Source organism: Momordica charantia, assembly GCF_013281855.1.
Source record: "Momordica charantia cultivar OHB3-1 chromosome 8 unlocalized genomic scaffold, Mcharantia_2.0 BLBB01000008.1, whole genome shotgun sequence".
Taxonomy (NCBI): Eukaryota; Viridiplantae; Streptophyta; class Magnoliopsida; order Cucurbitales; family Cucurbitaceae; genus Momordica; species Momordica charantia.
Window position 1 is genome coordinate 28587803 of NW_028275166.1, and position 23375 is coordinate 28611177.

The window sequence follows — 23375 nt, forward strand, 5'->3', positions numbered from 1 at the left end:
ATAAGTTCGTCAAATTTTTAAGAATAGCCCGACAACATAGAAATTGTCTCAAAAGGGTAGATGCGTGTTCCAATTATTGTAAAAAAAAATTTATGAACTTAGGTTTTAATCATTTCAATTGAAATATTGAAATCTGGTATACCACTCTAGTCAACTGAGATTTTTGTGTAGTTTTTCTATTTTGTATTTCTTTATTTTATTACTTTTTCTTCATTTCTCAATTATTTTCTGTTTATTTAGGGGATTTTTTCCGTATTTTTCTTTTTTAAATAAACTTTTTTATGTTTTATTCACATCACTTGTCTCGTGAAATTACATTTTCTTGCCCCTGTTCTTCTTAAATCATAACACATTCTCTCTTTTCTGATTTTACTTTTGTCTTCCTCACCTAAACTCTAATACCCATCTCGCATATATTCATTTTAGAAAATAAGGTCTGTCGTGATTACGCTCCTAGGAAAGAGTTATCGCTTTGCTCATAACCAACCAAAACTTCAAAAGATCAATCACAACTATAAACTAGAAAGAAAATGACAACAAACTTTCAATGGCTTCACTCTGTTCTATATCACTCGTTGACGCTCGTTCCCTCCTCTCTCACTCTTGTTCACATTGGAATTAATATTAAACATGAAATGTTGAGATATCCATATATAAATTAAATTTACCTCATCTATCAGTTTAAACTTTTGGATCGGAGTTGTGGTTTATTCACCATTTAACATGGTATTAGAGAGTGGGAAGTCATGTGTTCGAACCCCTACATTATTATTTCCTCCCCATTTGACAGAATATATAGAGCGCCACACGAACTCAAAAGCACAGTGAGATGGGAGGAAATGGGAGATATCGAGAGCGAGGTAAAATGGCGTCGTAGGTAAAACATAAAAATCATGTTTATTTGATCAACCTTATGATATGAAAACCCCTTTCTAAATTAAGAGTCTTACCTATGGTATATATGATATTGACCATTGAAAAAGATGGTAGAAATTAACTTCTTATATTGATCTACATCTACAACATGAATTTGTCAAAACGAGCATAAGCGGTAATTGTCATATATCTCCAACCATGATTGTGAGTTCGATCTCCTACCCTACCAACCCACCCTCTGAGTTGCTTAAACATGAATTTTTTAAGGGAAAAATAACACCCTTATTCATGAGAATATTTTTCTCTGGGTCTTAACTATTATTTGTTGTGCTAGGATTTTGCACAAAACCCACAAGGAATTTTGTCATGGAAGGCCCTGCACCACTGACTGGGGTACTAGGAATTGTTCTTGCACAAAACCCACAAGAAGTTGACGATCAAGTTTTAGAATAGGTTAATTGTTCCACTTTGGTCAAAGCACACTAGTTACGATTATGTTAATAGGTTTTTAAGTACCTAATATTTTATGACGTTAGGAGTACATATTACATGCATGTAGGGAGGTTCATTTTTTCCACAGGTCCCATCCCTACGGCGACCACCTAAATGGGTCAGAGAGTCCCCATTTGAATTCTCCACGAGATGGGGATGGGAAAAGTTTTTTCCTCGTCACCTAAATGGGTTCCCCATTCCTCACCCCCCTCCCCCTCGCATTTTTTTAATATATATATATACACACTAATGAATCTTATTATTCTTCCTATACTTATATATACTAATAAAATCATATTCTTCTGTACCCACCAAATATACAGGAGAGGATTATACCATATAAATAAAGTTTTATAGTTGAAAATTAATTAATTAATTAAAAATTTTCTTAGAAAAAATGTTTAATTGAGAAATAATTTTAAAAGTAAAACAATAAACGAGGAAAAAATCCCCACAAGAACCTGATCCCCGCAAAATTTCGTAAGGAATTTCGTGGGGATAGAGGATTAAATGGAGGGCAAGGATGGGGACGGAGAAGCCTTCCGTATCCACGCCCCACGAACATCACTACATTCATGTCCTAGTCTTTAGGCAGTTCAAGTTTAAAAAATTAGATCGTTATATATATTTGTGCAATTTATCACCATATTTTCTACTATCATTTAGGAGAGATTGTAGGTATTTTTAAGATTTTTATTTTTTATCTTTATTTATTTTATTATAGTTTTCCTACTAAATAGGATTGACTCCTTAAACAAGTTTGCCTAACAAAAAGGAGGACTCTACATCTCAATAGACCTCTTCCTAGAAAATTGAAAGGCTTTTGTTGTTATTTTCTTGTTCTCGAGTTACCTCTCTTTGAGCATATAAGTCAGATGAAATTCAAGCTTTTTTAAGGATTATTATATCTTCGAAGAAAATGTCGATGAAGCTTCATGCAAAGGCATAACAGAGCATAGCACGCCTCAATCCAAAATTTACAGGCTTTTTCTAAACCTTCTATCTTATTAAATTAAACCTTTCTTATTTGGCCTTAAAATTTTCCAAACAATGTAAGAGAATATATGTTAGAATTTCTGAAACTCTACATCCTCTGAAGTAATTTTGATTGCTTTGTCTTTTTTTTTTCTCTTCTTTATGCTAATAGGTGCAAAATAGGAAGATGAAAAAGAGGAGGGTAGTTTGGGCAGATAGCTCTTCAAAACATCTATTATAATTATAGAAGTGAAGGGTCAAGCTTAAGGAACACACAGCAACTTCCACTGGTAAAGAAAAAAGAAAAAGAAAATGCCTCTCAATAGTTGATGATATATTGACATGTAATTATTCTTGTAATTTGATGTTACCATGCAAGATAGAAATTGTCAAATTAAACCCATACAAAATTATTGATTATTAGGACTTTTTGGTAATGTTTATGATAAACCAATTAAAATTTTCTAATTTTGTATGTTATATATATATTTTTTATATTTATTTTGTAAATGATATAAAAAAAAAGTACTCCATTATTTAACCTGAAAAATGTACCAAATAAGAAAAATGGTACAATACTTTTTTTATCTCTAGTTATCCTAATTTCTTATCACTTTGATTTTTTTCATTCTACCATTGCTCTCAAACACATCGTATCGGTAGAATGACAAATTAAATATATTGGTTGTACAGGTAGAAAATGACGAAAGCAATGAGGGCAGAGTTGAGACTGAGGAGTAGAGCGTACTTAGTTACAACAATAATTCTTAGTTTGGGGAATTATTGGGTTCAGATTGAAGGAGCATCTCATTCCCATTCCCATTTCCATTCCGTTTCCAAATCGAAATCGAAATCGAAATCGAAATCCCGAATGGATTGTTACTTCATTTTTGGTGACTCTCAGTCGGATAATGGAAACAATAACGACATCAAAGGGGATGCCATGGCCAATTACAAGCCCTATGGCATTGACTTTCCAAACCAAAACTCCCCCACTCCCACTGGCAGATTCACCAATGGCCGAAATCTTCCTGACTTCATCGGTATTGTTATATTTCAATAAATATATTTGATATAATATTTAAATTAAGAAATCAAAATGATCACTTTTTAAAAAGGTAGGAACCGAAAATGAAAATACATAGTATTTTAAAATTTTAACATTTCTTTTTTTACTTTTTTATTACCTCCCTCTCAGTTTATATTTTATACTACTACATTCTCATTAATAATAAGAAGAATAATTCCATTTTGTTTATTTTTCAGCTGAACTTTTGGGTTTTCACGATTACATCCCGCCCTTTAGGAATACAACTGGTTGGAATGTTCTCAAGGGCGTAAATTATGCATCTGGGGGATCGGGAATTCACTCCGAAACGGGAAGGATGCTGGTAAGTGGAATTTAGTACAACATGTTAAGTGTCTTAACCTGTGAAACCAAACATTACTTTTAATTATATGAAAATACTCCAAACAAAATGTATTGCAAATAGAAGAGGATTTGAACTCACAACCTCTTGGTTGAAGGTATATACAATTTACCGTTGAACTATATTCGCTTTGGCATCTTGTCGCAATTCTAAAAATGATTAGAATTGAATTTGTTGACAAGTGTTTATCTTACTACATAATTTTTTAATTTGTATTACATTTTTAATGGAGGACTAAAATTGTAACTTCATATGAAATTTGTTTATGGTTGTAGGGCAAAGTATTAAGCATCAACAAACAACTGGAAAACCACAACCATACAATTTCTCGAATCCAAGGCTCATTGGGAAGCAAACTTGCAGCTACAAAACATCTTAAAAGTTGCTTATACACGGTTCAAGCAGGCAGCAACGATTACCTTAACAACTATTTTCTGCCATTTTCTTACAAAACGAGCGCCCAATTTACTCCTCAACAATACGCGGTCGCCCTAAACAAACAGCTCTCTCACCAATTGGAGGTTAGTCCCGCAAATGTTTGAGATGGTAATATGTGTCTATCTGTGTGTCTTTATCGATTGAGCTATGTTCGGATTACGAAGATTTGATTAATATTTTATAGGAATTATATGATCGAGGAGGTCGAAAGGTAGCGGTGTTCGGAGTCGGAGGTATAGGGTGTACTCCTTATGCAAGGGCTAACTTTGAGCATGAAGGATCTCCATGTGTGGAAAAAATCAACTATGCCATTCAACTTTTCAATAGTGGCCTCAAGTCCCTCATTCATGATCTTAATACCAAATTTACCGATGCCAAGTTTATCTTCATTGATGTCTTCAAGATTTCTACTATGAAGCCTACACCTCTTGGTAACATTTAATTCTTACATTTTTTACTATTCTTAAATCTTAATTATGATGGACGACACTCTCGAAAAAGCAATATCAAATTGGTAATTGGTATTCACTCGAGCAAAGAATGTTTAGGATCATTTCGTAACATTTATGTTTCTTATTTCTAATTAGTTTCTGTTTTCTATAAAGAAAAATAAAATTGCGTTTTGTAACTATTTCTTGTTCTTTAAAATTTTTATTAAAAAAAATCAATTAAATATTGGTTAAAATACTAGTTTCGCCCTTGTACTTTCAGTTTTGGTTCATTTTGGTTTATTTTAGTCCATATACTTTCAAAATGTTCATTTTGGTCCACGTACTTTTAAAAAGTGGCCATTTTTTTCTTAATTTTATTCTTAATCTTATTTTTTTCAATCACAATTTTAACACTGACACTAAAATCATATATTTCTTAAAATGTAACCATTACTATATACTAAAAAGTTTCTGTTATGTGTAAAATACGTGTTAAAATTTTACAAAGAATGACTAAAATGATCACTTTTTTAAAAGTATATGGACTAAAATGAACTAAAGTTTAAAGTACAGTGATCAAAATGAACAATTTCAAAGTACGAGGACTAAAATGAACCAATGCTGAAAGTACAGGGAACAAAATAATATTTTAACCTTAAATATTCCGAACTTTTATGTTATGTTTATTTTGTATTTTATAAGTCAATAACAATTTTATTTATGTTTTGAAAAAAACTTCGAATAAGAAAAAGTTTCAAAATGTTTACGAGCAGAAAACTTTTGAGATGATAAAAGAAGGAAATGATTATCAAACTTATAATAGAAACAAAAACTTTTGAGATACTCATCATCTATTAAAATCAAAAATGCTTTTTTGTATTTCTTTTTTTTTTTTTTTGATGACTATTATTCATGAAAAATATACAAACTTGCAGTTCCAGCTGATTTATTGGTTCTAGATGCTCCTTGTTGTGAAGTTCCAGTTGGGCAGCTACAATGTACTCCATTTGGAAAAGTATGTGGCAATAGGAGCAAATACATGTTTTGGGATGGAGTTCATCCCACTGAACTTGGGTTTAAGTTAGTAGCAAAAAGAGCCTTTAATGCCAAAGAGCCTGATGATACTTACCCATTTGATATCAGCCACCTCGTTCGACTCTAACCATGTAAACGAGAAAATTTTCTAGGACTACCAGAGTACCATAATCTTTTTGTACGTATTCATACTATAGTTTTGTTTTTATAGATAATTTTTTAATGTTGGTAGACACCGCATCATTTCTAATATGATGCTAATGTGTCAGGCCGTGAATGAAAGATATATTCATACTCCTGTATGTAGTACTATAAATTTTTCGATGTAAACGGCTCATATACAAGTTTTACATTAAATTTCAATCTAGGATGACAATTTACTCGTAAGTCTCTTCAGGATGTTGGAAGGAATAATATTACCTAGAAAGATCAATTTTATTTTTGTTTTATATTAAGAATTTAAGGATGTCTAAAAATTTGCCAACATAGCATCGCCCAGTAGTTAAAGTATCTTGCTTCTTTCCTAGAGATCAGAGACTTAATTCATCGCTACCATATTTGGTTTTCTATCTTCACATTGGTTACCAAATTATTTGTGTGGTAAAACTTTTGTGCGAATATCGACAACTATTTGCAATTAATACAACTAAAGTATTAGATTGAGTCACAACTTTTTTTTTCTTGTACTCCAATAGAAAACCTCAATAAGAGAAAAAACATACACCTGGAAGTACTTTCAGAGTCATGAACTTGACTACGTGAATTCATATATCTTGATAGAAAACTTGCATTCAAATTTATTGTTAAAGGAGTAGAAATAACTTTACATTTTTCCATCTTGAATTTCTTCAAAATTCTTTGAACATACTTTCTTTAAATACTTTTGTTTTCCGGATGGATTTCCTTACCAAGAATGTAATGCATATAACCTAGATTTGACATCTCAAACATCTTTTTCTTCTCAACTTTGAAATCGTGTAGCATTTGATGATCATTTCCAGTTACGAGAATATCATCAACACAAAGATTAGAAAGAAAGAGTTTATTAGAATTATGACTAACCTTAACATAGAGAGTAGTTTCACTCAAACTCCTCCTGAACCCTTGAATGATCAAATATGAATCTTGTTGTACCAAGCTCGAGATGAGCGCTTTAGACCGTTGTTGGGGGCAAAAATATGACCCACCACGTGGCGAGATCATCTACGACCGACCTCATCAACTCATCTACGGCCGAGATCTTATGTTCATTTAGGAAGAGCTCTTAAATTCATCTACGGAAGATATCCTAAGTTCATCTAGGAAGAGCTCTTAAGCTCGTCTACAAAAGAGCTCCTAAGCTCATATAGGAAGAGCTCCTAAGCTCATATAGGAAGAGCTCTTAAGCTCATCCACGGTTGAGCTCCTAAAGGACAAGCTTTGACGTCATGGATTCCATCAACAATTCAATATTGGAGGGCAAACTGTCGCAGGTCGAGCTATTCTCCAAGGATCATAGGTCGACCTTGGAGGTCGGGCTCGGTTACTTAAACGTAGATGAGAACCTTCCAAGTATCATGCTCCACGGTAGGGATAAATCCAAAGACCAACACGGACCAACGGTCCATAGCATATCATCTGACCCCAGAACAGTGAAATATACCCTGATGGGATGGGTAACTACTCCTCAAACTCGTATAAATACACCTTCGCTTCACCCACTAAGGTATGCAATTTCTTTCTGAAGCTGGTCTACCCAGCTCGAATTCGGACTAACTTGAGCGTCAGAGTGCTCTACCTGTTTTTGCAGGTCTCCCTTCTCCAGCTCGCTCCGCGTCAACTCGACCGAGAGGTCTTCCCTCTCAAGCTCGCTACACTTCAGTTCGCTGGAGAGACCTTCCCTACCCAGCTCGCTCCGCAACAGCTCGCTAGGTCCTAGCACAGGTCGCTCCACGACACTTAGGCAAATTTTTTAATCAACAATCGTAAAGAACTTTTCTTTGCCTTCTTCTAAAAACCTTTTAGATTGACTTACTTAAATATCCTTCTTCAAGCTCACCATTTAAAAAATGCTAATTTGACATCTAGATGGAATATTTTCTACCTCGACTGTACAGCTAAAATATTCAATTGTAGAAGTCATGTCATGCAACTGGAGCAAATGTATCCCCGTAATTAACTCCAGGTTGTTATACACATATCCTTTTACCACTAACCTTACTTTGTATTTGTTGATTGAACCATTAGAATTATACTTCACCATGAACACTCATTTCACACTTAAAGCGTTCTTTCCTCATTGTTGGTTTATAAGCTCCCAAGTATTATTGATCATCTCCAATAATTCAGCTTTCGTAACAGTAATATCAATTCAAGATACTGTGAAGCTTCAAAATAGCTATTTGGTTTAGTAATAATATAAAATTACAACTTTCATATACATTAACAAGTAAATATTACCTTGTAATTTGGAACATCGCGAGTTCGATCAACAAGATCATCCTTCAAAGAAGGATCTTGGCTATCTTGATCATTAGAGTCAATTGAATCAAAAGAAGATTCAATTTGGTTCTAAATTTTTTAAATTAATGGATGAGTTTCTAACCATTTTTTTCTCCTCAAAATCTCAATAAGAATCTTCATTAACGATGACATCGCGACTCAAGATAACTTTTCTAGTGTTCATAAAAAAAAAAAAATCTATATAAAACTTCATAAGGAGTCTTGCCTATAACTACCTTGGTAGGTAGTCTATTGAACAACTAAATAGATGTACTTATAGCTTCTACCCAGATTTTCTTTGGGCTGTTTCTTCCCCAAGGTGTTAGCTATCTCCATCATGGTTTTGTTCTTCCTTTTTGATACACCATTTTACTCTGGTGTGTACGTAATAAACAGGTGATGCTGGATTTTCAAGTCTTCACAAAACCTGTCAAATTGCTTAGAATTATATTTCTTCCTATCATCTGTTTTCAAAATGTTTAGCTTGCAGCCACTTAAATTTCAATAAGATTAACAAACTTCTTGAAAATTTTAAAAAAATTAGTTTTGTACACACTCCAGTCATCTTAGTAAAACCATCCGTAAAATCATCAATAAATCGAATAAAATATTTATTATTCTAAATAGATATTTAGAGAAGGGGACATAAACATTGCTATGCACAAATTCAAACTTTTCTTTGGCTCTAAAACTGCCATATTTTGGAAAAGATAGTCTAATGCATCGTCTACTTCTTGGCAACTTTCACAAATCTGATCGAATGAGATAAAACTGTAAAAATCATCAACCATAGGTTAGAAAAATGCAAAATTTGCAAAACTTTGTTGTTGTAGTGTACAAAACGATAGTGCTTTTTTTTTTTTTTGCTTCTTCTATTTGGACCTTAAGAGCATAATGACATAGCGAGACACTATTCAAAAGAATGATATTGCCAATCATTTCAAACCTTGTAATCTCTACTCCTTGAGGATAAACTTCTCTCTGTACAACCATCCTTGCTGCAATAATCACAAAGATGAAATTGCTTTTTTCTTTTTGTATTAATAATCATTTTGAGCATGGTTGGTGTTTTTACACAAAAGACAAAGAGAATTTACTTTGACGCTCTTGTTTTTCCCTTGCTCTCGTATTTAATTTATTGTCTATTATCATGTGCGGCAATATTTTCACCTTTGGTCATGGCATTAAAGACACCCTCAACACGTTCCTCGTTACGCATGTATTCTTTTATTCTTGAGCTTGTAAGTTGCTAATTAACTAAGCTATAGAGAGTAGTCAGATTAGAAGATTCTTCTATTACTGAGTTTTTTGATTCAAATTTATTTGGAAAAGTTACTATTACCTTTTCTACTACTTTTTAATCCGGAAAATCTTCACAAGCTAATTTGGTTTGGTTCACATCATTGATTTAAATCTAAATCTTTTAAAAGCCTCTCAAACTCTCTTTTGAGCCTTAATAACTTAAGGTTTTTAATCTTACACTTCCTTCAAATTTTCTCGTACAATTTATCTCAAGTTTTCGTTAGACACTTCAAGGTTTAGGAACCTATTAAACACTAACTTGAAAGTTGATAAACTAAACTTGTAATTTAATTAATAATTCATTTAATATTATTTAAAATTTTAAATTTATACATTTATACATTTTGATGCGCAGTACATTAAATTTTAAATCCACTATTTAACGACCTTGCATACTCTAATGCGACATGCTGTAATGTTTTTTTGTTAGTACAAATGAGAGATTGAACCTCCGACCTCTAGAGAAAGAGCAAACTGCTTTAATCGCTTACCTAACGTTTTGCACACTATAACACCATCCATATAACACCATCCAGACACGTACAAAAATATATTTTCCTTCATCACATGTCCTGTACATGATACAAACAAATGTTTACACAACAGAATAATGTACATTGGCAGGATTCTCCCTCTGCCATTTGAGTGTCTGCAAACGAAACAAACATACCAAGGCACAAAGGGAATTGCAAACACCAAGCTATCTACTTGCCAATATTACAAGAGAACAGTGTGATCCACAGAAAAAATATATATATATCTGTGGCAACAAAACATGATTCTATCATTTTTGGTCCAATTGTCGCTCTTCCCCGGCACGCATGGATGAACCTTGCAAACATGACTAGAAGAACCTCAAGTCGACCTCCTAAAGAGGATCCTGATGGAGGTTATGCATAGTATAGAAGTGAACTGTTTGCTTAGATACATGTGATCTACATTTGGTGATCGTTTTCTCGAGAGGACTTGGTTGCTAAAGCACGAACCTCTGATTCAGTAGTCAATAGCTTTTCTCTAAGAATTAAATTATATTTGTACAAACTTTTGATATTCTTCAAGATATCAGACATGTCAATATCAGAACCGTCCTTAAACTCTGCATCAAAAAGAATAAAACTAACTCTGAGCAATGAGCATGGTTCTTCAGAGCAAAAACGATGTCACATATCCACATGGTAAATGCATTCTTGTCATAAATCCAAGTGTTGCAAAGAAAAAATGTTCTAGAACTAATACAACCGACCTACCCGTTCTTGTCTTCATGCCATGGAACAATAATATTATGTTTCTTGGCAACAATGAAAGACAACGGAGAGGAGAGGAGGGGGAATATCAGATGTTGATTTTTTTAAAATGTGAAAATTACCTATTGTGGGTGGTGGGGGAATAACATCTTCAGAATGAAAAAAGTCTCCAAGTCGTGAGGAATCTCCCACACATGGACCCGTCTTTAAGCTTTGCTTCCCCCCATCGATAAAACCGAGTACATGGTGTTTTGGAGACTGAAAAACATAGACGTTGAATGATTAGTGATTCAACTTATACTCCCAATTATTGTTAACCTTAGAGCATGCAGGATATGCCAATGATAGCAGAATCATTGAAATTTATTCTCAATAATCTTATACCAAAACATAAGATTTCCTACTTATTTGATTGACCACACAATTTGCCAAATGATCATATGAAATTATGATTCATAGATCATAAAGTTCTGTTGTCTGTATCTAAAAATGAACCTATGAAATTATGAATGCTAATTCCCAAATGTTTGGGTAAGCGTAGCTAACTTTATATATTAGAAACAGATTTTGTTAAAGAAAATATGAAACACGGGCACCTCTTCTTAACTTGCCCTTTAGCTTACAACTTTTGGTCCTATATGCGTAACACTTTCAGCTGGAATGTGGCTCTCCATTCAAACATTGATGGCCAGCTGGATTCTTCTTTTGTGGGGCATCCATTCGGAAAGGAGGAAAATACCCTTTAGGAGAATATTGTCACTGCCTCTTTTTGGAAGCTTTGGCTCAAGAGAAGCAACCACATTTTCAACGACTCTTTGGACTCTTCAGACTCCTTTAAATCTTTCCTACATGCTATCCTTTTTACAGCTTTATTTTAGTGTAAATGTGTTTCCCCTCTCCGGAATTACAGCCTCAATATTCTTCTGGCCAAGTGAAAGGTTTTATGTAATCCTCTCGACTTGGGGAGAGCTTCTCCCCCTAAAAACGAGACTCCAATTGTTCGCATTCCAAAAAACATCATGGAATAATTTGGTACTTAGAAAACAAAAAAGAGATGCATTTTTTTTAGAAAGAAAAAAAAGAGATGCATTATTGAAATGCACTCGAGAAAAAAATGCTCCAAAAATCTGGAATGGGAACTAGGTTGTCAAAAAGATTTTCTTCCATTCACATGCTGCCATGTTAGGCACTGACAGGTTTGACAAAGGTTTTACCAAGTCAAGAATGAATTAAACTTACTTGACTGCTTAAGTTTTTCAAACTAATATGGTAATTTAACATGTAACAGCAATAACTTGATGAATTATAAATTTGAAGAAATTGGCGAGGGATTAGCACTGCATAGTCAATGTTTCAACAAGGAAACTCACTAGTTCTTGTTTGGTTGCTATCGCTCTCATTTCTTGGTCACTAGCTCTTGCCTTAGATAATTTCGTATCCTGATTGGCAGTCTGCAGGTGATTAGTCTAATCAGAGAGAGCTTGAAAGGAAAATTTCAGAAAATAAATAAGCTCTTGGAGATGTAAGATAACAGATATTTACTTCTCTGTTAAAACTGAAAGTAGTATATCCCCTCTTTGGTCTTTGCTTGCCTGACGATGCACGCTTACGACTTGATTGAACCATGCAGTCAGCGCAACTTGGTGTTGTTGACAGATCATTGTAATAACCATCGAGTGTTATGCAGCCCCATGTATACATTACATATTTCCTCAGCTAGAAAATAGAATAAGTCAGTTTGATACCCATCATTGTTCAAAAATTCTAATTTCACCAACCTAATTACATCTCTCCTAACCCATCTAATTTGTAAATATTGCTAGCCATGCCATGCACCAATAGAACCCAAGATTACCCTCCACCTACCAATACCACCTCACCTCACAGACAAAGAGCCTCCTAAGAGAGAGGAAGAGGGGATAAATATAGAATGCAATTTTTAATTTTTTATTGTTTCCTCGGATTTTAGAAAGATCTCCCTCATTGAAAGGCAAAAGCAAACCAAAACAGTATAATAAATAATGTCAACTGATTGGTATCTGAAATAACTTTAGGAGAGAGAAACACCTTATTCCAGTGTTCTTGTGCTTTTCTTCGATTTCTAATATTACGCATAACTCTATCTTCGTTACGGAGCTTTTTAATCCTGTATTCAAACTACAAACCAAACCAATTTAGGGAAGTGAAGCAACTACAAAACAAAATCAAAGCATCAACCAAATTCTACACAATATACTCCGTCTTGAAGAAAGGAGTAATAATTTGTCACATAGTCTTATGCCTAATGAGTCACAGAAAGAAACTTTTAATTTAACAGCCAGTACCACATTATTAGTTCTTGTACAGCAGGTAAATTGTTATTACTTAAGCTGTTAGGTTGTTACTGGGGCTGTTAGGGGACTTTTTAGGCTGTTTCCGTAGCTTCCTTCTATAAATAGAGGCTGTTACCTTCATTTGTAATACCATTCAGTGAATTAATGCAATATCCTTTCACTCAAATACATCAATGGTATTATTAAAGAGTTTGAAGACTCAAAATGCAATAATTATTATTTACAAGCTTGGATTTCGCGTTTTTGGAAAAAGTCATATACCTGCACCAGGAGGTAAGAAAAAATGGCAACACTAATGCAATATAGGCCACCAAGATTGGCCAGAAAGCTAACTGCATAACAGAGAAATTTTAAGACCAATCGTAATGTTAGTCAAAATTCCATAACAATGATTATTTACAAAATAAAAACTACAAAATGCTCAACTTAATAGTCAATCAATCTTTTATTCTTGTATCTTTATGCTGTTTGTTTAACAATTGGAATTTGTTTTGAGTTTAGCCTCCTTTATTGATCAGCTTCTTATGGAAGACTTCTATGCATTTGAGTGGAAATAAATGGATGGGAGTAATTTTTGGAAGTGTGTTTGGCTATTACTTCTGAAATTTGGAAAAGAGTTGGGAATTTTTAAAGACAGAATGAAAGAAAGTCTCTTCCCCGTTTGAAGATTCATTTCAGTTTCTTTTGTCAAGTTTCTTGGCCAAGCCTCTAGATTTTCACAGATTGTTTTTTCTTTATTCTGAATTGTCTTTTTGTTTGTTCTCTTTTGTATTTTTCTTATGGTTTACTTCACTCCCTTTCGATGTTTGTATCTCTTTTTTTATTCCTTAAGAACTGGGAGTCGGAGCTTTGCTCCCCCATATCCAGAGGCACCCGCGCCTGCTCCAAAGCCTGGACCCAGGAGACGTCAAGAGTTTTTTATATCGAGCTCACTAGAAGGTTCAAACTTGAGACCTCTAAACCAGTATGACCAAGAGACCACAAGTACTTGCCAATCGAACTGCCCCTTAGGGTCCCTTTTTGGATGTTTGTATCTTGAAACGTTCTATTTCCTTTTCATTATTTAGTTCGTATCTTGTTCTGAAAAAAAAAGATACAATGAAACAGAAGGTTTGTGGAACCAACGGAATTAGCAAAGATCAAATTATATAAACAATTTTAGAAAACAACAATCAACAGCAAACACTTATACAATAGAAAGTCACAAGTACTGCTTTTTTTTATTTTTCTTGCCTACGAACCTGCTAGTTAACAGTTTAAAGCCAAAATTAACCTCAAAGAAGATATTAAGCAAGAAACAATAGTTCCTGCCAAGAATGGCTAATGTCAAATTGGGCTTGCACAATCCAAGTTACTAGTATCCTTATCCCACACATCTCAAGCTATCTAGGCTGTTATAGTGTTTATATTATTATTATTATTTATGAGAAGCCGAACTTTCATTGAGAGAAATGAAAAAATATACGAGGACATACAAAAAAACAGTCCGACAATACAATGCCTTCTAGAGTTCTAATCCAAGAGAATGCCACCTAACTGATAATTTAAAAAAAAAAAGACTTAGAAATAGAGTCCCACAAGGAGGTATTAAATCTAGTAAGCTCCCAAATATGCTCCTCGGATCTCTCTACCCCTAAAAATTCTATTATCTCTCACAAGCCAAATACCCCACAAAGTAGCAAGGAAAAAGATCTACCACAAAAAACTACCCCTTTCTTGAAGGGAGGGGACGACAAAACCTCCTCAATAACTGCCCAACAATCTCTGGTACGAGTTGAAGACTCCCAAAACACTAAAAAACAATGATCCCAAATATCCCGCAGATAACTGATAGGACCACAGCATGTGATCAAGATCTTTCGATGCACCTTTGCAAAGCACACACCATTGCGGTCCCAAAAAGAAAACACCTCTAAATGCGATCCAAGGTATTGACTTTCCCATTAATACCTACTACCCAAATAACTTAATCTTTCTTGGAATTTTGACCTTCGAAAGGGAGGCAAACAACGAGGTCGGAGGGAACTAGAAGAGAACTCAATAGGTGGAAAGAGGAGCTACATGAAAACCCCCTGGAAGGGCTAGGGGACCAAACCCAAAAATCCTTCCTCCCAAAGAAAAGGAACATCTGACAACAAAAGAAGCAAGACGAAAACCTCTATAATCTCTCTATCCATCAAAGGGCGACTAAAGCCCAGAGAAAAAGAAGAAATACTCCAGAGAAAAGAAGAAATATTCCCCCTAAACTCCAATATCAAGGCTACCGAATCAACCTCTTTTTCGAAAGGCGGCAAAGGCTGGGGAATAGTAGGCAAGAGATTTATCTCCCACCCAAATGTCCTCCAAGAAATAGGTATCGAACCCATCCCCAACAGAACGCCTCAAGAATTGGGAAGAGAAGGGAAATCCAGAAGAGATAGCCTAATTTTTAGCACACACCATCAGCTTCAGCCCACCAGCTAAGACCCGGTCAAAAGGGTGCAACCTATACTTGTGTATCATTGTAAATACCTCAGTTGTATAGTCCTTTTTCATCTTTTATATGCTTTATTTTAAGGTATTTGTATACACATACCAATATATATCCTAATGAATGAACCATGTTGGACTATTAGTCATTGGGCCAATAAAAGAGAAAAATAAAAGAATGAGTTCAAACCATTGGGACCAACTAGGTAAGATTTAATATCCTACGAGTCTCCTTGCAACAAACCTAGTAGGGTTAGGAGGTTGTCCTGCAAGATTAGTCAAGATGCCCGTAAGTTGGCTTGGACACTCACAAATATCTCTTTCTATATATATAATGAACGGAATAGTGAATCAATGGTTATATAGACTATGAAATAGATTTGAGTGATAGAATAATGTGTCATAAGCAAAGAAAATAGTGGAATAGTATAGTCTGTTGTGAAGATTACTGTTTATTCTGGTGGACATTGAGGTGGACGATTTTGCTGACAAATTAAGAGTTCAGTGGAAATTTAATATATAAAGAGGTGACATTCAGTTTAATATATATATATATATATATATAAAGAGGTGACATTCAGATTGTTCATGTAATGTTTATGAGTGTTATTCAACACGAGTACGATACGATAATCCCTAAAAGAACATTAGATCACAAACCTTAAAATTTATATAACTATCCTTTGCTAAATTCCCATAAAATTCAGTTTGTGTACAAAGTAGGAGTATGTACATGATGACAATGACGCAGATACTTACCAGGGCCCAAAATATTTTGCTTCTCTATCTCAACAATGTAGGAAGAGAGCAGATTGATATACATGGTGATGTTGAGTAGTCCATCTTCGGAATTCTCAAGGGATGATTGGAGCTCGCTTATCTCTTGAAAGGATGAACCAGGGAGAAACTCATGAAATAAAGGCTGTATGAGCTCAGAATCCTGTTGGTTACCGTATATTCTTGGAAATAGATTGAATTGCACTATATTGGCATTCTTCCCCCTGAACGTAACTGGTGTATCATTAAAATTGCTTCCATTTTTTAATGTTCCACTAATAAAACTTGCATGATTATTTTTGGCATGATTCATTGAAGAGAGGTTAAACTGAAATCCAACAGCACTAGCAGGACTATTTGGAAGATCAACAAACTGCCATGAGATATAAATATTGTCCTGACTGAAACGGCATCTTGCACACCGAAAACTGATGGTTGGCCCTTGACTCTTGTTATGACAGGAGTAGTTTGCAAAATTTGACAGAGGCATTACTTTCTGTTTCAGAAAACCAGGATTTCCAAACACAATAGAACCAAGATCACGAATATTTTCACAGCTCATAGTAGAGACTGTGGTTATATTAAATTCCATATCACACACGAAAGAAACCATGTCCTGTGCATTTGCTGCTTTGATATTATGCACTTCAATGCTTCTCTTGGATATGATTTGGTAAAGCAACCTGAGAAAACACTGCAAAGCCAAGTCAATACGAAACCAACATGAGAGATGAAAGTACAAAGAAAATTGGTACTTACGCAGCAAACAAGCCAATGAAAAGTATCCAACTTGCTATTGAGAATGTTCCACCAAGCTCAGTTTTCCGTTTTATGACTACTTTCTGGTCATCCTTCAACACAGACAAGGCAAGCTAATTATTGGACTAAAAGAAGAAATTATAATTTTCATTGACTAGAGGAGATTCAGAACCTGTCCTGAACAGATAAAAGAATGCACGAAAAAGCATACCAAACTACCCAAAATGAAACCTGAGATACTAAGTTTTGTCCAGCTTTATTATTATTATTATTTATTTTTTATAAAAAAATTGAAGTAGTTCTGGCCAGCTGTTAACACCACAAGCGAGAGGCAAAAGAAACAAAGTTGAGAGTCTTGTTTTCTTTTTTCAAACCGGAAACAAACTTTTTATTCATATGTCCTATAAATGTTCGATACAAACCAAGTATTAAGTAAAACATAAGACTATATCCCAAAGAATCATACATCAAACCAAGCTCATTCAGATGAAGAGATAGTACAGTTAATGGGCTTGACCAGCAAAAAGTTGAGGGATTTTACCAAACTCAGCAAAATGACAGATGGGCTTGGAATCTTGGAAAAAGAAAAGGAGAGTTCTCTGTCAAATCCTTCCCGAGCACCTTACAGAAGATTTTTTAGCCCTCCCTGCTACTTTAAGTAGGAATTTTGGAAGAGAATATTTCCAAAGAAGGGTCTTTCTTTGGACTCTTGCTTTAAGAAAATTTAACACAAATGTCCAGACCAAAGAAAATTCTTGAATTCCCAGCTTTCTCCAAATTGGTGATTTTGTGCAGAACCCATGGGGAAAACCAGAATCATCTCTTTCATTGATTGTTATCTTCAAGGCAGTCAAATAATTGGTTCCACAGATCCAACATTGCCTGAAGACACCCCCAAATACTTGAAGATCTCCTCTAACAAGTATTATGTGGTCACAGTTTAAAGGAAGAAAAAAATAGATAAAATATGCACCTTACGGCCTTGGGGAAATGCCATTATAGCTGGTTTTGGGAATTCTGAAAGAATTAGAATAAGTGAAATTTCAAAAATACTTCTAGGCACTTTGATGATTTTCTAGATCTAACAAATTTTGCTGCTTCAAACTGGTATTCTCCTAAGTCTTTTTTCAAGTTATTCCCCATTTTTCACTAATTCCAATTGAAGTGCTTCTTTGTAAACTTCCTTGGCCTTTAAGGACTTCCTTCTCTTTAGCAATTCTGAAAACCCTTATTGATAATTGTTTTTTTTCAAAAAGTAAGTAAAAAAAAAAAAAAAAACACAGCACAGATATATAACCTACCAAACAAATGAAGGTCAAGATATAACTGCAGTATGATTGTCCAGAAACAGAATAGCATTCTCTACAATTTCAGCTTCAAGCATGAATAAACCCGAAACATGATAGAACAACAACAAACTCCATTGAATACAATTAACTTTACATTCATGTCAGGTAACCCAAGAAATATACAACTCATATTTCACAGCTACAAACCATAAAGGCAAATGCCAATATCATTGAAACTTTTAACTTCTTATCTCTTTCCTAAGAATTAAGACGGTTACTGCTGAGGAATATCCCGCAACACAAAGTGAAAAAAAAAAAAAAGATAAAAATAAAGAAATCAGAACAAAGCCGCCATGATCAAAGCCACTACAAAGTAGCAAAAGCAGCAGAAGGATTCCACATATGAATAGAAAAATCACTAACTATCTTGAAAGGATCAGAAAAATAATGAAGAAAGAATGAAACTCGAGGGCAGCTAACCAGCCAATGAGTTGTGGCAAAGCAGAGGTCCAGTCTGGTAACCCACCATCTCATCCTGAACCAGATGCTTCTGCCATCCCCAAGCTTCATGAATCTCAAAAACAAGCAGAAGAGCAGCCAGGAAAGCAGCATGACAAGAGTAGCCTGAAGAAACACAACCTGAGACTGCGTTAACTTCCTGAGGGAATCAAAAGAGAACATGGTCCCAGGGTAACTAACGGCAGAGCTCTCGACGCGGCCCATGACAATGGCCGAAGGGCTGCTGAAGAGGCCACAGCTGTTGGTGGTCAGATCGAAAAGATGGCCCGGTGGGCATGCGCAGAGGGTGCCATTGTAGCGGAAACTGTTGCTCGGGCATGACATTGGCAATATTTTCCAACAACCCAGAAATCGAACACGAATCGAGATGCAGAAAAGTTGGAAGGAAATGGGATCTGGGGTGCGATTAAGACGTGGGATTTTCGAATATTATCAATTCCCGACAGAGGATCTGCCCTTCCGAAAGTCTGAGAACTCGGCTTCTGGATCTCTGGGCCAGTGTAGGACGGAGAATGATCCAAAATGAGACGAATTCCGACTTTCGAATGGTGTTTTGGAAATGTTTAAGAGAGTGAGTGATAACTTTACTGATAAGCTACAATCATGGAACAGTGATAAGAAATTAAGGAAGCGGGAACTGGAAGGAAATGTGATTGACTAGAGGATTAAAGTAATTGGGATTAGTCAAAAATCTTTGCTTTTCATAAATTAACAACCCTTTCTCCTTTTCCGTGTTTTGTTCAAAGTTGTGGAGTGGAATATGAGAGAGAGAATTTTGGCATTTGGCAGCGCCCAGTGGGATTCTCCACACTTCAGACGGCTTTCTTACTGGAATCCGATTACTTTTTTGTATTTCATCTGCCTTTTCCTGTTTGATGATTCGGATTCTTTTGGAGTTTTGTGTTGTTGGCACATGAGGGCAAGGGTGGATTTTTCAGTTTGGTAATGTTCTGGCCTTTTGTTAAACTGGGCATTATCCTCTGTTAGACCTTGGGTTCTCACGGCTCTCATGGTGAATTCCTTTGGTATTCATCTCAACAATTTTCGATCGTCTTAGTAGTTCAAAAGGCGTTAGAAAGATCGCTGACCACCTGAAGGATCGCCTCTTGAGAGCTGTCCAACTCTTTGGCATGCTCTTCCATATGAGCAATAGAGCTCGTCAAGCTATCTTCATGCTTGAAGATGTTCGTTCTCACAACTTTACTCTCTAGTCTCAACCTTTAGCAATAACTCTTTCACAGGCAATGCATCTATTCAAGTATCATCGATTCCATTGGCTTTGCTGGACAACTCCTCTAGCTGATTTTATGGAAATTGAATATTGCAGGAACTTCCCTTAGATACATCATTTGTTCCTCAATTTCCACGAGTCAGTCAACATGCAACTATTCCATTAGTTTCGCTGCCGACATGATCACTAATCTCAATCAGAGAACTAGACTCTGATACCAACTGTCACGATTATCGTAACTTTGATCAAGTCCACAAAGCGGTTGTGCAGCACTTGCTCCCTCACAACCAAGTTAGTCAACTAAAAGTGTCACAGCCAATAGAACACTAGGTCTATCTCACAACCTCCAGTCACGTTTCAAGAAAAACGATTTTAGAAAACGTGGATGGAGAAAACATTTGGAAAATCATTTGAAAGTATTTTGGTAAGCTTGTTATAGGCTGCAAAGCAAAGAGAAACAACAGCTAAGCAAGCATACAACTCAAGGTAAGAAGTTGACTAGGTATACCCTACAGTACATTATAAAACATTTTACTTGTGAAACTTATAAATATAGAGCATGAAAATATATATGTGAGAAAATATTGTCATTGGAATGCAGCCATAAACAACAAGCCTTGGACAAGTATGATCATGAGCATTGAGCATACGTATATATGTGAGAAAATATTGTCATTGGAATGCAGCCATAAACAACAAGCCTTGGACAAGTATGATCATGAGCATTGAGCATACTACTCTCTTGACACTGTTAGGAATGTCAAAAAAGAAAAAGATGGTTTTCAAAACATAAAAATTGCTTTTGGTGTTGATTTTGGAGTTGAAAAATGGTTTATAATGGAAAAACAAAAATTCTTCTACTTTTCTCTTTTAGTTTCTTATCTGGTTTTCAAATTTTATTCTAACCTAATTCCAATCTGTTTTGCACGTCTGAATTCGGGTGTTGTGTTAATTTTGAGAAGTATTCGACAACTAACTATTTAGCACTGTAGTGCTGTCGAATTTTGGTTTCAGAGTAGTGGGTTCGACGGAATAACATCTTTTCTAGATCGTGTTCTTCCTCATTTTGCTCTTACAGACACTTGTCTTTATTTGAGAAAACCACCCAGGCATTTCATAGAAGGATTAGAAATTAATTTAGCTTCGTGCTTGGAAGAAGACGAACACCGAGAGGTGAAGAATAAAAAGAAGCCATCAGAATTAAGTAATAAAAGATGTTTACAGATGTTATAAATTGAATGCTACTAATTACAACACTTCTGCATAACCATAGTTTCACCCTTTCTCTTTCGAACTTGAAGGGAGTATGCACTCAGCAAGAATTTCAAGGGAGTAAGCACTCAGCAAGAATTTCATCTTTATCAGGACATCGCAAGATGTCTCGCCCGAATGAATTAGCTGGTACTAGAAATGTAACTCTCAGCCAGATTCTTTCATATTGGTTTGACAGAATCTCTCTGTAATTGGCTAAAGATCTACAAAGGAAATAAAAACGGAATAACACGTAAACTGTTTAGAATAAAATTGGACAGAACATCATGCTAAAACGAATGAAGAAGGAAGATATACACTGTGTATGTTCACTGCTTTAACTCAATTATATGTACTTTAGGAACAATATTGCACAACTAATACTCAAAATAGCGTGGATTAGAATCAACCCTTGATCAAGGGTTATTGACAAACCACTGGTTCAGATGACGAAGCTAACACTTTTGATCGTCGATCCGAGGCGTGGAGTGAAGATGAGCTTGGGGTTGCTGCCAATGCACTGCAGATCGAGCTAGGGAGAGTAGAGGTCGTATAACAACCCGACTACTATACAAACCGATGATGGTAACGGCACTTTTGGTTTAATATAAATTTCAAATTATATGATAATTTCGGATACGTGCATGTACAACAAATGAGGAAATGGAAGAAATGGAAGACCAAACTTCCAATCTCTAGGGAAAGAGAAAGGTATCTTAACCAATGAGCTAAGCTTATGTTAGCATCTTACTAATTATCTCAGGAGTGCTATATAGCAAAGGTGAATTGGCAGAAAAGACAAAAGACGAGGGCACTCTTCCTTTATAAATAGCTTGCCAATGTGAAAAATGAATTATGAGTCAACATCCAACTCATTTAATGGTCCAAATCATCCCAGAGGAAAAATTTCTATGATGTATGGATACTCATTTCATTCATTACTTATCACGTCAGCATCGTATTAAAAATGACGTGGGATTCACATGAAAAAAGTATTTATGAAAGCAAAATTATATGTGAACAAAGGACATATGATATTTCTACGGTACTAGAATTTTTTTCCATTTGGCAACCTACTTCACCACATAAATGGAAAGACTAAAAGAAATATGAACACATTCATCGTGTAGTTCACTTGGGGGTATTTCGTGTTTATTCTAAGATAGATTACAAATTAATTTTTAATCTTGAAAGGGTTAAGAATTAGTGGAAATGCACAAATGATGCAAGTAGATTCATACTTGATCAAGTAGAGAATTCAAACGTGTCGACATTCATTTTTGGCTTGCAAAACTAGGTAAATTGTGTTTGAATGATGCTCTTCATGTTGGGTTTCCTTATTATAACCTATATCCAAGTGCTATAGTTCGAGGATTAGAAATAATTTTCGAGCATCAAAATTGCATAGTTGGATTTTTTTTTCTTGACTACAACAAGTGGGGGTGAGGAAATTCAAATTCTTGACCTTTTGATTAGAGACCAGTGCCAATTACGCTAAACTAAGCTCATGTTGTAGTCCTTATAAGATTGATATTCATCCCTTAACTTACTACCAATAATTGGGTATGCTTAATTTTTGCACATCTATCATTATATAAATACCGATGTAAAGTAGTTGTGACTTCGATCTGAATTAGAAAAATCCAATGACCTCTACATTGTCTAACTTCTAATAAGTGAGCATGTCACTTTTTAGTTCTTAGAATATTTTATGCCATGTTCACTATTCCACCATGATGTATGCCAAATCCGCTAATGTATCAACCAATATTATCATTACAAAAGCATATAGGCGCAAATTTGAACATACATTAGACTTTTAAATCTAATATATAAAGAGTCATTTGCATCTCATTTCTTTGCACTATTGACATTAAACTTGTCTTCCTTAATAATGGAGGTACACATTGGTTCTTTTATAATAATCGTAAAATACCTCAGAAATAATTTCACAATATTTGCATACCCAAAACAAATTAGGCATCGACAAAATGCTTACTTTTTTTATAGCTGATTGACCTTGCAAATCAAACGTCATGCATG

General features: G+C 35.0%; 2 protein-coding genes across 6 annotated transcripts; one reads left to right on the forward strand and one right to left on the reverse strand.

Annotated features, from left to right (window-relative positions):
- The first annotated feature begins 2254 nt into the window (after window positions 1-2254).
- Window positions 2255-6040, forward strand: LOC111014175 (GDSL esterase/lipase At1g29670). Its single transcript, XM_022288812.2, has 6 exons — window positions 2255-2633; window positions 3037-3386; window positions 3610-3734; window positions 4049-4294; window positions 4396-4642; window positions 5578-6040. The coding sequence occupies exons 2-6, from the start codon at window positions 3044-3046 to the stop codon at window positions 5802-5804; spliced, it is 1188 nt and encodes a 395-aa protein (XP_022144504.1). The 5' UTR covers window positions 2255-2633; window positions 3037-3043; the 3' UTR covers window positions 5805-6040.
- Window positions 6041-10001: 3961 nt separating this feature from the next.
- LOC111014173 (uncharacterized) lies at window positions 10002-19642 on the reverse strand. 5 transcript variants are annotated; one of them, XM_022288809.2, is made up of 10 exons: window positions 19031-19638; window positions 18858-18955; window positions 17043-17134; window positions 16266-16966; window positions 13299-13369; window positions 12772-12861; window positions 12247-12420; window positions 12075-12170; window positions 10827-10962; window positions 10002-10556 (listed from the first exon to the last, which is right to left on the reverse strand). In XM_022288809.2, exons 1-10 carry the CDS (start codon window positions 19167-19169, stop codon window positions 10396-10398), a joined length of 1758 nt encoding a protein of 585 aa, XP_022144501.1. In that variant the 5' UTR covers window positions 19170-19638; the 3' UTR covers window positions 10002-10395. The 5 variants fall into 5 exon arrangements, with proteins under 5 accessions (XP_022144501.1, XP_022144500.1, XP_022144499.1 ...); XM_022288808.2 differs by having other exon boundaries at window positions 18812-18955; XM_022288807.2 differs by having other exon boundaries at window positions 12075-12143; window positions 18812-19642.
- Window positions 19643-23375: the final 3733 nt, after the last annotated feature.

Coding starts and splice junctions, on each gene's coding strand:
- LOC111014173 (XM_022288805.2), bottom strand. CDS start 19,174: ATGTCATGCCCGAGCAACAGTTTCCGCTACAATGGCACCCTCTGCGCA. Junction 17,135..18,811: donor TTGCCACAACTCATTGGCTG/GTTAGCTGCCCT, acceptor TCTGTGTTGAAG/GATGACCAGAAAGTAGTCAT. Junction 10,557..10,826: donor TCCCCCACCACCCACAATAG/GTAATTTTCACA, acceptor TTTTTGATGCAG/AGTTTAAGGACGGTTCTGAT.
- LOC111014175 (XM_022288812.2), top strand. CDS start 3,044: ATGACGAAAGCAATGAGGGCAGAGTTGAGACTGAGGAGTAGAGCGTAC. Junction 4,295..4,395: donor AGCTCTCTCACCAATTGGAG/GTTAGTCCCGCA, acceptor AATATTTTATAG/GAATTATATGATCGAGGAGG. Junction 4,643..5,577: donor TATGAAGCCTACACCTCTTG/GTAACATTTAAT, acceptor ACAAACTTGCAG/TTCCAGCTGATTTATTGGTT.